We start from the raw sequence: 14820 nt of genomic DNA on the forward strand, positions 1-14820 counted from the left end.
GTTTGAGTCCATTCCTTCTGTATTATTTTCTAGTGGGATAAAGCGCACTCAGCTGCTGTATATACAGTACTAAAGACATTTGCTTAAGTAAAACTACCAATACAACAATACAGCTACTCCATACAAGCAGACAAAGTCCTACATTCTTAAGTAACACTACAAGGGAATTAGCACGATGAAACTTTCCAGGTTGATTACTTACATTAACACCATTTTTTTTATTACAAGTTTTCTAAAATGTTGTGTTTAAATGTGGTAAATGAAGCATTCTTGAATTAAATGTGCATACATTTCCAGAACATTAGATGAAGCCATGTTCAAATTTTGATAAGATATTAGAGTTGAAGGTCTTTGCACCGGGAATGTTTTTGTTTTTTAATTTTCTACCAGCGCAAAAGTCAGAAAATAGTTTCGTGAGCCATAAAACAATCCATAATTGCCATGTTTTTTAAAGAATAAATTGCTATGTGAATCTGGCTTTGTACAAACCTCTCTGTAAAAACCTTCAGAATGTATGTAGGAATAAAACTGAAAAGTTTGTTGAATGAAGAGTCAAAGAAACTGAAGTGGAGATTTCTGGCTCAGCGTATAAAAAAAAAACCCAAACCTCTAAAATTGTATGTTTAATTCGGCCAATTACACCACATAATTAAATTAATGTTAATTTGGATACATTTCAAGAACAGACATCTGGACTAAAATAAATCCTGATTGTGTATGTTGGATGTTTGCTTTCTGAAAGAAGTTCAAACTAGTACAACTGGTCCAGGAGCATGTTTTGTAGTTGTCTTATTTTAGAACAGTTTATTGAATTAAAAGAAGCCTAAATACATAGTAGGATGGAAGGAAGTATAAAGTCACAGAAAATGGAAACACTTAAGTCAAGTACTAGTACCTTGAAACTATTTAAGCATAATACTTGTGCAAATGTACTACATTTCATCACCGGTAAAAAAAAAATTAAAAAAAATGGTTATGTAAATGTAAGTATTTCTCATGCAGAATCAAGGAAAAGCAAGTCAAAATCAGGGAGGACCATGTGTTTATAGAGGAGATTAAGTAAAGATTACTAACAATTAACAGGTAAGTATGGTTTGTTGTAGATAATTGCAAGTAAAGGTTACTTGAGTACTCTTGATGAGAACAATTCTTCTTTTTTTCCAGTGCAGTTTTAGCTCATTTAAATAAAGGGGTAGGCTAAAAGTTACTTTTCCACCCCTGTCTTGCAAAAATGTTAGCAGGAACAAGAAGCAACAACGTGACTGAGGGAAGAGGCAGAGGGAAATCCAGTAGAAACCACAAATATGTTACAGCCTTGTTGGCTCCTGTTATGCCAAGAGCCTCCTTCCACCCTCTGACTGTCTGTCTGACACTTCATTATCACAACATAACGCCGTGACGAATGGACTGATTGTTCTAATCGTTTTTAGTGTGCAATAAATTAATGTATTCCATAAGCAGCACTGACGAGCAGCAGTCATATGGTTTGAATGTCTGACTCGGAGGAGTCAGTGAACGCCTCCCTTGCTGAGTGATCGTGTCCGGGCGGAGGCAGGACGCTGTGAGCGGACACAGGAGGAGGAGGAGGAGGAGGTGGAGGACTCTGTTCAACACTCAGACTGGACACACAGCGGGTAAGTTTCAGCTCTGATCGATGTCTTTATATCTAATGTTTCCTTAAAGTTAGAAACACGGTGTTTGCTTCTGTCGCGGCTTGTTGTGTCTCTGCGGCGTGTTCACTTCAGGGACCTTAACGTAAACTTTCTCCCAGCTTCACTTCTTCTCTCGGTATGTTGCGTTCCTCCTGTAACAGCCTACTACACTTGGACTGATGGGAACCCTGTCAGCGTTTATGTTACTTAATCTAATGTACTGTTTCCTGACTGTGAACTATTTATTAAAAGTTGAACAGTGTAGGTGAGGTGAAGTCATCACATACAACTGGATGAGCTCAAATACGCAGAAAAGCAGTCAACTTGTTCCTGTCTGGAGTTCATTGATGACTTGAATGTTACACATTAGTAAAGTGTTACTGAAGTTAAGAAAAAGCAAAGAAGAGTGATGTAAAAACAAAAAGAAATCTGTAGGAATAGGAGCCACTCTCCAATAAAGCAGCCAGTAGAGGATTTAGGGGCTCTAATTAATTGTGTTATTTAAGGTTAATTATCAGTCCCTGTTTCATACTAATGCAAAGATTTAGGTTGCCAGGTTTAAAAGGCGTCCCTTAGTGTTGAAAAGTGGTGGTGGGGATCTAAGGGCTCAGATGAAAAGGTTTAATCAACATGTGCAATTTAAGGCAAAGTAACAGGCAGGCATGAATATTTACATGGTCAGCTCAGTAGCTGGCTTCAACAAGGATATAACCACTGCCGGCTCCTCAGTGGTGTTAATTTGGCCCTTTATCCTGCGCCATATTTTTCTTGGCAGCCTGAGCACTATAAGCTGAATGCCTTTTAGTTCCATTATATCAGAGAGGAAGCACACATCTAAAAAAAAATCTGTGACTCACACCAAAACAATCTAGATGGTCAAATATCACTACAGGTAAGAGGTAAAATCTGTATTTTTTATTTTGCGGTGAACTGTCCCTTTAAACTGACTTCTCGACCAAATACCTTTTGTGAGGGTAGCCAAAGTTTATAAACATTGACTTATAAAGCTGGTAATGAATGGATTTGGGGGGTTAAATTGACGCATTTAAGAGTTGTAATGTTGGTGGGTTTCCCACAACCTGGCAACGCAAAAGTTATTCTTGTTAATGAATAATGACTAGTTTTGGGAAGAAATTCTATCAGAAGAGAAAGATCTTTATTGAATGTTTTTTTAATATGCCTAAGCAAACTAGATAAACCCTCTCTTCTTGTTCATGACTGAATACACTGAATAAACAAACTGACCTTAAAGGGCGACACGGTTTCATGCTGTTTTACTTTGTTTATATTTAGCGGACCCTGCCACCCTTTCTAGCTTTGAACACTGTTCTGGATGCCTTATTTTCCTCTGACAACAGCTTGTTTATTCAGTTATGGGAAACATACATATTACTTCATTAATATTGTAAATATAACATATCTGAGTTTGAATTTCTTCTGCAAAACTACATAGTGGCCCAAACACAACCATGATATTAAAGCCTTATCATAAAAAATCTGAGACTTATATAATTTATTAGAATTATTATCATACTTCATTGTTATAAATTAGCTTCAATCTGTTGTCTTATCAGTTAAAGTGACCGCTCTCAGGATGGCACTCTGAGGAAGACACCGTTTTGTCTGCTGCACAACACCTCTTGTGTTCTTGTGTTTCAGCCTCACAGTAACACATTTGTTGACAATCGTCTTCCTCGAGTGTTGCGCCATGAGGTGGGTGACGACACCTCGGAGACCTCGGTCACTCAGTCGTAGTCGTCATGCAGTTGGCTCAGCTTTGGCTGTACAATAGTACACTGTCATGAGCACACAGAAGGAGCTGTTTTCATTGCACAGCAATATCAGGCTCTTGTCAGTGTCTATTTATTCTGTCTTTTACATCGGCTGAGTGGCTGAGTGCAGCTGTGTGAGGAGCTGTCTGTCACTCTGTCCCGGTGTGGCTCTGACCCAGCTCCTCTGTTGTGTAAACACCAACTTCAGCTTGACCAACCTGACGCCTCAGTCCTCAGTTCCCATGCGGTGTCAGTCTTCTTTAGTCTCATTTTTAACACACTGGTTTATGTTTCCACAGTCCCGATGGAGTCTCACAGACTGAGCATTGTGCAGCAGCACAGTCCCAGAAGCAACCAGGAGAACTTCTTTGGAGTCAGAGTTGCGGTCCAAGGGATCAAAGGTCAACCCTACGTGGTTCTGAACAGTTCTGGCCAGGAGAGCCACCGGGACATCTCTGTGATCACTCACCAGTCGGGGTACAATCCAGGCATGGTGAGGACGTCTGTGGATGAAAGACAGTCTCCCTCTGAGTCACAGAGGACTGCAGCCTCCTCCGTGTTTCATTATCAGAAACACCCTGAGATTCTGAGACCTTATGACCCTGAGAGTAATGACCTGAACCGAGTCGTTCCTCCACCAGCCTCTTCAGTCGCTCAACCAGGACACACCGACCTTCCTCCTAATGTGAACAAACCCAGGATCCCCCTGCCTGCAGAGAGCCTGGAGGTCGATCAGAGTGAGGTGGCTCAGACTAAGACACCTCCTTCAGGTCGACACCTCCCGGGAAGGTCCCCAAACTCAGTGGATACAGACTCCATCGTATCTGTAGGGAAGCTAATAAGCCAGTTCAACAACAGCCAGCGGAGGGGAAGGGGTGGCCCGAGGAACAGGCTGGATCCGGAGCAGTGTCGGAGGTCACGCAGCGCGGACAGCGGTCGAACTTCAGACTCATCGTCTTCGTCCACTTCCTCCAGCAGAGCCTCGTCTCTGAAGGCCATCAGGGGTGAGACCCCAGGTGGGATATATCCTCCAGGGTCAGCCAGGGCAAGACTCCTCAGCGGAGAGGTCTCTTTGGCAAGCAGGAGGGAGGAGAACAAGCCCAGCACACTGCTTAGAGGACAAAATGGAAAAGACACTAAGGCACCTCCGATGTCTCCACATGCTGCTAAACTGCTCCACAGATCAGAGAAACCCTCCATCTCTAGTAGTGACCAGACTGATGACTCTGATGAAAGAGACATGCAGGTAATGAGATTTGCACCTGGGCACAGCTTTAACTTAAAAGAGTGTATTTATCGGCTGTATGTTCTCTAACCAGGTCACCCCTGATCTTCTGAAAGGACAGCAAGAAGTCTCAGTAGATCCACCTGAAGACACAGCAAAACAGATACTGTTTACTTACCTCAAGGACGGGTAAGTGTCCGTCAACACTGAGCACTTTAAATTAAAGGACATTTTGGGAATTATGGCTTTCTTGCTCTTACTGAGGGTAAATTTGAAGATTGATACAACTCATAACTGCACCTAAAATAGGAAGCTATAACCAGCCACCGGTTAGCTTAGCTTAGCTTAGCATACAAAGCAAGGCACCTTCAGTTGTGTTGGACCTTTTGAACACAGAGACAATTTAAGGTACTTAAACAATGCTTTAGAACAACTTTCAACAACATAATAAACAGCAAAATAAAACTGTAATCTTACTCAAGGCAACGGTGGGTTTCATTTGGTCGTCTGTCAGAGAAAGTCGTGAGTGAGGGAGGAAGTCGGCGAACGAGAGCTTTAAAACATCACCTTGTACGTGAACATTTTTTACCTGAGCCTCATAGATAGATTCTCATCATCAGTGGTGGTTTATTAGCAGTGAAAACAACAACACTCCTGATCCCACACTACTTCCGTCTTCTGTTTTGTTAAAGTTAAGCTAAATTCGCTGTAACACAGACTGACAGGTATCCATGCTCTAATCTAACTCTTTCATAACACTAAAGCAAACCATTTCAGAAAATGCTGAGCTATCTTTAAAACGGCTCGATGAATGAACTGTCCTGTCTTTCTCTTATTTTTTTAACCTCCAGCCACCTTTTGGTGATGAGCCTGTGGATGTGTTCATGTAGGGTTCATAGTCAGATAAGGAGGTGCTGCTCCAGCTGTGTGAGCTCAGGCAACAGACAGGAATGCTGAGAATGAACTCTTTTCCACTGATAAAATAATTCCTTCACACGGAAGGTTTTAAAATCCAGTGCGTGCTGGAGAACAAATTGTTCTGCCGTGTTTTTATTTAGCAGCTGACTCAGTTTGATTCTGCCTTTACACTCTCTGTACTGTCAGTGTGCTAGTGAAGTGTTGTCTTTCTTCTCAGGACGACGGATGACGACTCCACCACTCAGAGGAAAGTCAGCCAGCTGCTTGAAAAGGTCAACAAGGTCTGCAGAAAATGTGGAGGAGAATGTGTGTGTTGGGGAGAGATGTCTGCCAGTGTTGATCCCTGTTAAACAATATCTTATTGATGATACTGTGTTGTTTGACATCTCCTTCTGTAGGACTGTGTGGTTGAGGTGGCGCTTTTGCAGGAGAAACAGGCGGCGCTGGAGAACGAAGTGTCCGAATTGAAGCAACAACTGGAAACCGAGATGAAGGTGCAGTGCGATCACATCCTGCTGATTCACCTCCAAAACATTCACTTCCTGTTCCTGTGACTGATGACGTTCCTTTGTGTTGTTGCATTGTGCAGAATGAAAAGACTCTGGCCAAAGCTTGTGAGAAGGCCAGAACAGAGAAGAAGAAACTTCAGGAAGAGTTGTCCAGAAGTCAGGAGGAGCTCTTTAAACTCAGGGACAGACTCAAAGACATCGAAGAAGAGCTTCAGTCTACCAAACAGGAGTAAGGGTCCGACGTCCTCATCATTCAGCAAAGCTCACAATCAAAGCGAGCTGTGTAAAAAACAGGCAAATCATACCTAAAAGAGGGCTGTAAAAGAGAAAAGAAACAGTCTGACACTACCTGTCTCTCAAATGGGGTGATGCGTAAGATACAGCCAGAATTTTAGCTAAAAACATTTTAAAATCATCATTAGAGGGTGAAGAAACAGAAGTCTACGGTGTTTTAGTGGGGCCTACTGGAGTTAGCATGCTAACCAGCTAGCCCTGCCTTTGTCCCTCAAAAGGCGATAGTCTGGGGACCTCGGTAGTTTCAGCGAGCAGCTAGTTCGCTCTATAGTCTAATAAGTAAACAAAGTATTGTCAGAAAATGTCATGAAAGGAAATATCTATACACCTATTTTACTACCAAAGAGAAAAATACAACTGTATATATATATTTTTCAGCTAATTGAAGTTGCGGCTTCAAGGACAGCACATGGGTTTCTATCAGGATTCAACAAATTAATTAGCGAGCTTCAGGTGCGATGCTAGGTGGGTTTGTTACCTTTAGGACAAAGCCAGGCTAGCTGTTTCCACCTCTGTCTGTTGTTAATGCTAAGCTAACTAGCTGCTGGATGTAGCTTCATATTTATTGTACAGTTGTGAGAGTGGTATTGATTGTGCCCACCTTTCAGTGAATAAGCATACACCCTCAAACGTTGAACTATTAATTTAAGTGATTCCAATAGAAAATATAGTTAGATGTTTCCAATGAACACCAAATTTAATAGATTTGAAACGCAGAACTAAGCTTAACTTCAGCTCAATGCCGTGTTGCACCTTTCTTTAACTGAGCTTCTGCTCACACTGTGAGGTCGTTCAAGTGAACTTTGATGAATGATCTGATGAAAGTCATTCGACCACGCACAGAGTCACATACCATTTGGATTAAGAGTGCAGAGATCGTTTTTTGTTATCTCGTCCCATCCTGCATCTTTCTAAAACTTTAAAGCGGGCCTCTTTCTTTGATATAAAATATAAATCTGTCTTTCATGCATATTTGTCCAATGTTGTCAGGCTGAATCAGATGAAGGCAGAGAGAGCGAGATCTAAGACGGAGATGAAAGACCTTCAGCTACAGCTCTCGGAGATGCACGATGAGCTGGACCAAGCCAAGAAGGCCGAGGTGATAAATACAGAGAAAGAGGTCCTTCTGAAGGTAAATGAAACCACATGAACAAGACACACTTCACAAATCAACAGCAGCTGTACGGCTCCTTCACTGGGTTCTGATTGATGTTTGGCAGGATATGGCGCAGCTGCGTGTGGAGTTTCAGGAGGTGCTGCAGGTGAAGGAGGAGCAGGAGGAGGTGCTGCACCGCAGGGAGAGGGAGCTCGGTGCCCTGAAGGGGGCGCTCAAAGAGGAGGTGGAGACTCACGACAGCTACATGGCGGCCCTGAAGGAGGAGTACGAAAATGAGCTTGAAAAGCTGCTCAGGGACTTAGATCTGGCTAAAGAGGTAACAGAGAATACCCACATTTCTATGTTGTATCAGACATCGCTGTGTTGGTGTCGTTTCTACAACAACATAATTCATGTTACCCCAGGACAATCTTTAGAGCTGACCAAATTGTAAAAGAAGTTCTCATAGGGAGTGGATTGAATGGGTCAAGTGCATGACTTTAACTTTAAGACTGTGTTGAGCCTCAACCTAGAATGTTTTTTTCAGCCGCTTTAAAACAATGTGCAGCTGAGTGCCTTTTCTGAGGATTCAGAAAGTTATAGTCATAGTTTATGAAGTATATCTAAACAAATGTTTTAAATCTTACAGCCACTGAGATGTGCTCAAACTCTGGTTAAGCAGGTGTGAGTGGTTTATAATTTATAAAGGGCTGTCGAGTTTGATATTGGATTAGGTTTGATTGAATTAAAGGGAACTGTTGGACCTTGACAGAGGTATGCGCTCTACTGAGTGCCATTGTGGTTTTTAGACCAAGCTGACTTATTATTTTTACTATGTTTTTTTCCGTCAGTTTGGTCAGGCTCAGGGAAATATCATGTTTGGGGTTGAAATAGACCCTTTCACATTTTCCCAGGTCACACAGCTATAAAATTACAGAAACCTGATCCGTTGCGATGACGATCCTGGAGCAACATTAATCACCAACACAGCGATATGAGATCGTGCCATTTCTACTGTTTCTTATTCTCAAAAGCTACAACTTTTTTTCCCCCACCTTTCATGTTTACCATGCACGATTTCGTCCTCTCTTCCAGAACAATGCTCTGCTGGGCAAAGAGAGGGTCGACGCAGAGGAGGAGACGGGCGCAGCCAAGGTGCAGTTGAGGGAGCTGAGCCAGGAGAGAGATAAGCTGAGAGAGAAGGTGCAGGAGCAGAGCAGCAAGGTGGATCAGCTGAGTCAGGCCATCCAGGAGTGTAAGACCACAGAGAGACTGCTGGAGCAGAGAGCAAAGCAGCTGGAGGTGGGAAACGGGAGCAAATTCCTGATTTACTTGATCTGCTTTCTCGATGTTTCTTGATTTCCTCTGTATTTTCTCCTTGTTTCTACAGAGGGAAAAGCAGCAGGTTGAGGAGGCGCTGAAAGACGTGAGGAGGAACGAGGAGGAGATGTGTCAGTCCAACCAGTCGCTGCTCACTCGCCTGGAGGACGTGCAGGTAAAGCGAAGCTGCTGTTAGCATTAAACGCGTAAGCTTTAGTGTCCGATTGACAGCTGCTCACCATTAACCAGCACCGTCCGATGTGTCGCGCCTCTGTGAAATGTCGTAATATAGTCATGAGTCACTTTTTCAGCCCTAATTGAAGATCACAGACTCCCCTTTTCTTTGTTTTGTTTCCAGAGTAAGCTGACCAAGCTAAATCATGAGCACAGGGACCTGAAGGAGAAGCTTAAGGAGGAGAGAAAACAGATAGAGGAGCTGTGGAACGCAAAGACTGAACTGGAGGATGAGAGGAGGCTGCAGGACAGGACAGTGGAGCAACTGCAGAGAAAGGTGAGGAGTGGACCGAGGTTTTTTTTTTTAAGTCAAAGGAGACCTGAAAAATCTGTTTTCTTAACCCTGAAGCCGCATGAGATCATCAGAAACAGCTGATGTTTCTTAGGCTGGGTTTGGATGAACTATGACATACGTCCTTACACCTAAAGAGGTCCACTTATCTCACTGTAGACGCTCTTTGTGTATCTTAGATGAATAGCATCATGGAGGAGTGCGAGGCGTCCACAGATGTACTTCAGAACCAGGTCGATGAGGCCAGAGAGAGGAGTCAGAGGGAGTTGGACGAGCTGCGGAGACAGCTGCAGGAAAAGGGAGCAGAGCTGGAGAAATCCCGACTGGCCGCCAAAAAGCTGCAGGAAGAGGTGTGGTGCTCATTGTCTGTCTGATTCATTAGAATGTGGGATCAACTGTCTTAGTCACAGAGAAAATAAAAGTCGACATGAGGATGGAAAAGGAGTTATGTCCCTTTGTTTCAGTGTTTTTTTTCAAGTTTTGAAAATGTTTCTGTGAGATGAAACAGAAACATAAAAGTGTCGTCTCAGAGATGATTAATTCCGCATTTGTTTAATAATGTCTGACTGATCGTGGCATGTTACCTTATCTTGTGGCGTGTGTTTGTTCTGTACTCTGTTCTTCGTCCAGCTGCTTCCTCTGGAGGAGGATCTGCACCGGTGTCACAGGGAGCAGCAGGAGGCCCTGCAGAGGGGCCGGCAGCTGGAGCAGAAGGTGGAGGAGCTGGAGGAGAGGAACGCAGGCACAGTGGGGGAGAGAGAGCGACAGGTCAAACTCATGGAGGTAAACGCCTCTGGAACCTTAACTAGGGAAACTTGTGGAGCTGAAGGTTGTACTCCACCAATTTAGTATTGACCTTTCACAGTCAATCAATGTTCTTTCAAGAGGTGGAATAAAAAAATATGTAGTTGAAATTGATGCTGAAGCAGAGACATTCTTGTATGGATCAAACTCATTGACTGTGTGTGAAATATGGATGGGGTTCCAGATCGCCAATGCATTGAAGCTGCATTCTTTCTAATGGCCTCTAGAGGGCAACTCCACTGGTTTCAGAAAGAAGACTGATCATATGTAAGCTTATGAGACAATAACCTTCCTTCTCAGCTGATTTCTTAACTGAGTAAACAGTTTCTTAATTAGTTTATAATCTCAGTCTCCACCCTCTCAATGTATTTGATCACGTCTGGCTCTTAAAACAAGACCCCGATGGCCTTGATGCCGATTTGATGATAACAATAATCCACAAACCACAGAGTGATATCAGGGTGATTTTACACTGGATCTTAAATTTCCTTTAATACAACTGGTTCGTCTCATTGGACCATCTCAGTCCCATTTTGAAATGCAAGGCGTCTTTCATAGATTTGTACTCTCTAAACTCCAGCTTGGAGACTTTGGAAAACCTCCATTAAGAGTCGCAGAAGACATTATACATCCGTATAATGAGGCTGGAGGTCAGGTCAGCAGAGCTGAATATCTCACAGTGGATCTCGTCCTTTAATTACAGTTTGAAAATATAAATCTTTCAAAAGTCCATAATAATGTGTTCAGATGCTCTCTGACATGACACACTGTACACATGTTTACTGAAAAGCTACCATCCTAAAATGATGATCATCGGGAGCTGTGAATTAGAAAGTGAACTCACTCTGGGTCGAACACACCTCAGGCTGCTATCACATGTTTTGAGGTGTTTATTTGTTCAGGGGCCAGTGTTTGCACTCAGTTGTTCCTGTAAACTATAAGGGCACTGCAAAGAGCCGTGGCCAAAACATCTCACAGCTCAGCACTGTTTGCCTTGCTGATGACAAAACATTACACAGTGTCACCAGTATTCACACTGTTGACACTGCGTATCGACCGAGGAAGCCGGTATTTACTGTACAAAGTTATCAGACCTGTCTGGGTGTTCTCGGGAATCTTCTTTCACTCTTTTCAGTTTCAAAACTCTCACATCCACTCAGCAGTGAACAAATGCATAACATCTTTACTTATTTGTGGTTATTATCTTTGTATTTTTCTTCATGTATTGTTTTTTTTTTTTTTTTTTTTAACCTTCAAGGTTTAGATTCATCTTGTCCTATGTGCTGGTAACACGACAGAGCAAGGCAATATATGTTAACTTGACTCGTTGTTCTGACACGTTTTTCCTCTCCTCTCAGGGACGTATCAATCAGCTAGAAGAAGATCTTAATGACGAGCGCGGCAGTGCTGACCGCCTGATGGAACGATTAGACAAAACCAAAACGCAGGCAGGTTTACTCTCTCACTGTCTTTGCTTTTCTTCTACACAAACTCTCATTTTGTGTTTGGTGATGTTCATACATTTCCCAGATGGTGAAGAGATTAAATTATTCCCTGTCATAAATTCGAACACCCAGCCCTACATCTGTTGCCATCATAAACAGATTTAGGGCTGAGTGCTCAAATTTCCCCTCAGACACAGAAAGCTGCTGCTTGGTGTTTCCAGGCCCGGCTGTGAAGCAAGTTTTGTTTTTCTTTCTCAACGTTCACATTGCCCTGAAATATGACTGAACAGCTCCGCCATCATATATGTCTCTGATGTCACCATACGAGACTTGCATCCTCAGCGGGGCTGTAAAGTAGGCCACCATTCATGGGAGCAAAGCGGTGCAGACTAATTGACACAAAACACAGTTTTGGGTGCAGTGCAAAAACAAAAAACAGCAAACTATTGTGAGCAGCTATTCACACTCCCTTCTCTGGGCCTCTGGATGTTATTAGAGAGGAAAGAGCCTTCAGATCCAATGTGGCTGGTCAGACCAGACAGCATTTCCTCTGAGTTTAGGAGTTAAGCTGAGAACTTCTCATTTAACCTGAATGTGCCTTTGAATGGGCGGTGTCCTTTTAATATGGATGGCCCTGTTTTCAGTCAATATGGAAGGCAGAAACTGAAAGTACAAGCCCATATTTATATAGTTAGAAATAAGCATAAGGAAATAGTTAGTGGTTTAGTGTCCGCATAAACATTTACATCATGCATTATATTATATAGCAATCTTATAACATTATATTACTAACAATATAGATTGTTAATACAGATGTATCAATGTTTAAGCAGCATTTTAGCTACTATATATATATACATATATATATATATATATATATATATATATATATATATATACATATATATATATATATATATATATATATACTTATATATATATATATATATACATATATATATAAAAGTTGTTTAAATGAAACCGTCTGTAAAGTTTAGAGGGAAAGTATCTGCAATATGACAAGAGGCTCCAACCACACACTGTTTTTTGTATGAACTCATAACACAAAAAGTTTGAAAAGCACTGGTTAAATCTTTTCTCTACTGTAACTACAGCTGTCAGGGAAATGTAGTTGAGTGAAAAAGTACAATATTTCTCTCTGAAGTGTAGTTGAGTAGAGGTATAGGTAGCATTAAAATGAAAAAAACGCTTGAGTAAATGTACTAAGTTACTTTCCACCACTGCTGAATGTTTAAGCTTGGTTCTCCCCTCTGTTGGTTGTGTGACAGATGGATCAGATGAGGAACGAGCTGATGCAGGAGAGAGCAGCCAGGCAGGACCTGGAGTGTGACAAGACGAGCCTGGAGAGACAGGTACTGACCCCTGAGGCAGGTACTGAGACAGGTACTGACCCCTTAAACAATTCAGGATGAACTTGATAATTGCAGGCCCGAGAAAGGCCCTGCTGACCCATGAGGCAGGTACTGACCCCTGACCTCACACAGTGCTTTAAAATATAAAACTATGCATAGATATGTACACATTACTCTCTGATGCCATTAAAATGTTTGTGTAAACCTACTTAAATCTGTGATGTGGAATATTATTCGGCCTTGAACAACCTGCATCGTTTACATCCGTGTTCACTAGTTTTGTTCTTCCCTGCCTTTTCTGGCACAACGCTTTATTTCTTGAATGACGTGTGTCCTCACGTTCTTGCCCGTAAACAAACAAAACAGGAATGGCACTCATTAAAACATTCATTCATAGCACTACTGCTCGTAGAACAATGCCTCTACGGCACCTTTCAAGTTTGCCTAATTAATAACAGTTATGACTGTTTCATTTCCTCCATCAGAATAAAGACCTGAAGAGCCGAGTGACTCATCTTGAAGGATCTCAGAGAACCAACCAGGATTCACTCGTCTCTAAACTGAACAGCCGCATCCAGGAACTGGAGGAAAGGCTGCAAGGAGAGGAGAGGTGAGCATCAAATAATTACGTTCTAGCTGATGAATGTATACAGAGCTTATATTTAGCAGGAGAACACTATGAAGAACACTTTGGATAATGGTTCCAATCAGATACCTGAGTGGTGGACCCATTCATATCAAGTTCCCTGTGGTTGTAAGAGTGAGAGTATCTCTGGTCCACAACACACTAGGAAGGTGTTGAGTTACAGGAAACTGCAGCGGCGACGTGATCTCTTGGTGCTTCTGCCCTCAGAGACAACAACAGCCTGCAACAAGTGAACCGCAAGCTGGAGCGCAAAGTGAAAGAGATGAAGATGCAGGCGGACGAGGAGCACGTCAACCTGCAGAGCGAGAGAGACCAGGTTAGACGCAAAGAAATAAAGTTATCCTCCTGTAGCTGGGAGCAGCAGCTTTGACTCGTGATTCAATATCTCACTTCTCTGAACTCTGCAGCTGACTCAGAGGCTGAAGACGGCGAAGAGGCAGATGGATGAGGCGGAGGAGGAGATCGAGCGTCTGGAACACGCTAAAAAGAAGCTGCAGAGAGAACTGGACGAGCAGATCGAGGCCAACGAGCAGCTTCACGGCCAACTGAGCACGCTGAGGAACGAGATGAGGTGACCAGTCACCTTCTGCCACTTCTGTGTTTCTTCTAAATCAGACCATCTTGTTCTTTATCTCTTACGATTAAATTTTTTTGAATCAACAGGCGAAGGAAGAAATCCCCTCCCCTCATTCGGGACGATGTAAACGAGGTGGATGACTTTGGATCTGATTAACTGACTGGCGTGTGGTGAAAAACAGTCAGCTCCAGACTTTATGAAGGAATGTTGGACTTTGAAGAATCCCTCATTTCATAATTCAACATAATTCCATTAACAACTCAGGTGTGATTTCGTTGTGTTTCCAGTTGTGAGTAGCATGGCACCTTTCCAAGGCTGACCTCTTGTGGCAACATGTAAAACTACAATATCTGACGATCTATTTCACAGTGCAACAAACCGGCTTATTTACCTCTACTTTTTACTGTTTTCTAAGTTATTTCTTTGCGGTGTGAGTTAATACGATGCAAACTGCAAATCTTAAAGCGATTAATAAACATATTAAAATGCATTCCGAGCACTCAATCATGTTTATGCGCCTCCAGAAGACTATTAAAACCTTTGAAATTAATCTAGTTGTGTGGTGTTTTTTGCAAAGCTTGAGTTGGCCCCGCACACAGATGAATCAGAAAAACAGATTTGAATTCAATTGAGATGCAATAGAAACTACAGCTGTCAATCACT

General features: G+C 42.4%; 1 protein-coding gene across 3 annotated transcripts; it reads left to right on the forward strand.

Moving 5' to 3' along the window:
• The first annotated feature begins 1423 nt into the window (after positions 1–1423).
• On the forward strand, positions 1424–14707 carry LOC115587039 (cingulin-like protein 1). 3 transcript variants are annotated; one of them, XM_030426612.1, is made up of 19 exons: positions 1442–1634; positions 3724–4670; positions 4771–4838; positions 5785–5848; positions 5966–6061; positions 6157–6305; positions 7361–7502; positions 7591–7803; positions 8562–8768; positions 8857–8961; positions 9145–9297; positions 9492–9662; positions 9943–10095; positions 11475–11564; positions 12851–12934; positions 13420–13544; positions 13788–13896; positions 13988–14151; positions 14244–14707. In XM_030426612.1, the coding sequence occupies exons 2-19, from the start codon at positions 3729–3731 to the stop codon at positions 14311–14313; spliced, it is 3105 nt and encodes a 1034-aa protein (XP_030282472.1). In that variant the 5' UTR covers positions 1442–1634; positions 3724–3728; the 3' UTR covers positions 14314–14707. The 3 variants fall into 3 exon arrangements, with proteins under 3 accessions (XP_030282473.1, XP_030282472.1, XP_030282471.1); XM_030426611.1 differs by having other exon boundaries at positions 1443–1634; positions 4744–4838; XM_030426613.1 differs by lacking the exons at positions 13788–13896; positions 13988–14151; positions 14244–14707 and having other exon boundaries at positions 1424–1634; positions 4744–4838; positions 12851–12953.
• The last annotated feature ends 113 nt before the right edge of the window (positions 14708–14820 follow it).

The sequence above is a fragment of the Sparus aurata genome, chromosome 8, assembly GCF_900880675.1.
Source record: "Sparus aurata chromosome 8, fSpaAur1.1, whole genome shotgun sequence".
Taxonomy (NCBI): Eukaryota; Metazoa; Chordata; class Actinopteri; order Spariformes; family Sparidae; genus Sparus; species Sparus aurata.

Coding starts and splice junctions, on each gene's coding strand:
- LOC115587039 (XM_030426611.1), top strand. CDS start 3,729: ATGGAGTCTCACAGACTGAGCATTGTGCAGCAGCACAGTCCCAGAAGC. Junction 6,306..7,360: donor CTTCAGTCTACCAAACAGGA/GTAAGGGTCCGA, acceptor CAATGTTGTCAG/GCTGAATCAGATGAAGGCAG. Junction 13,545..13,787: donor AGGCTGCAAGGAGAGGAGAG/GTGAGCATCAAA, acceptor TTCTGCCCTCAG/AGACAACAACAGCCTGCAAC.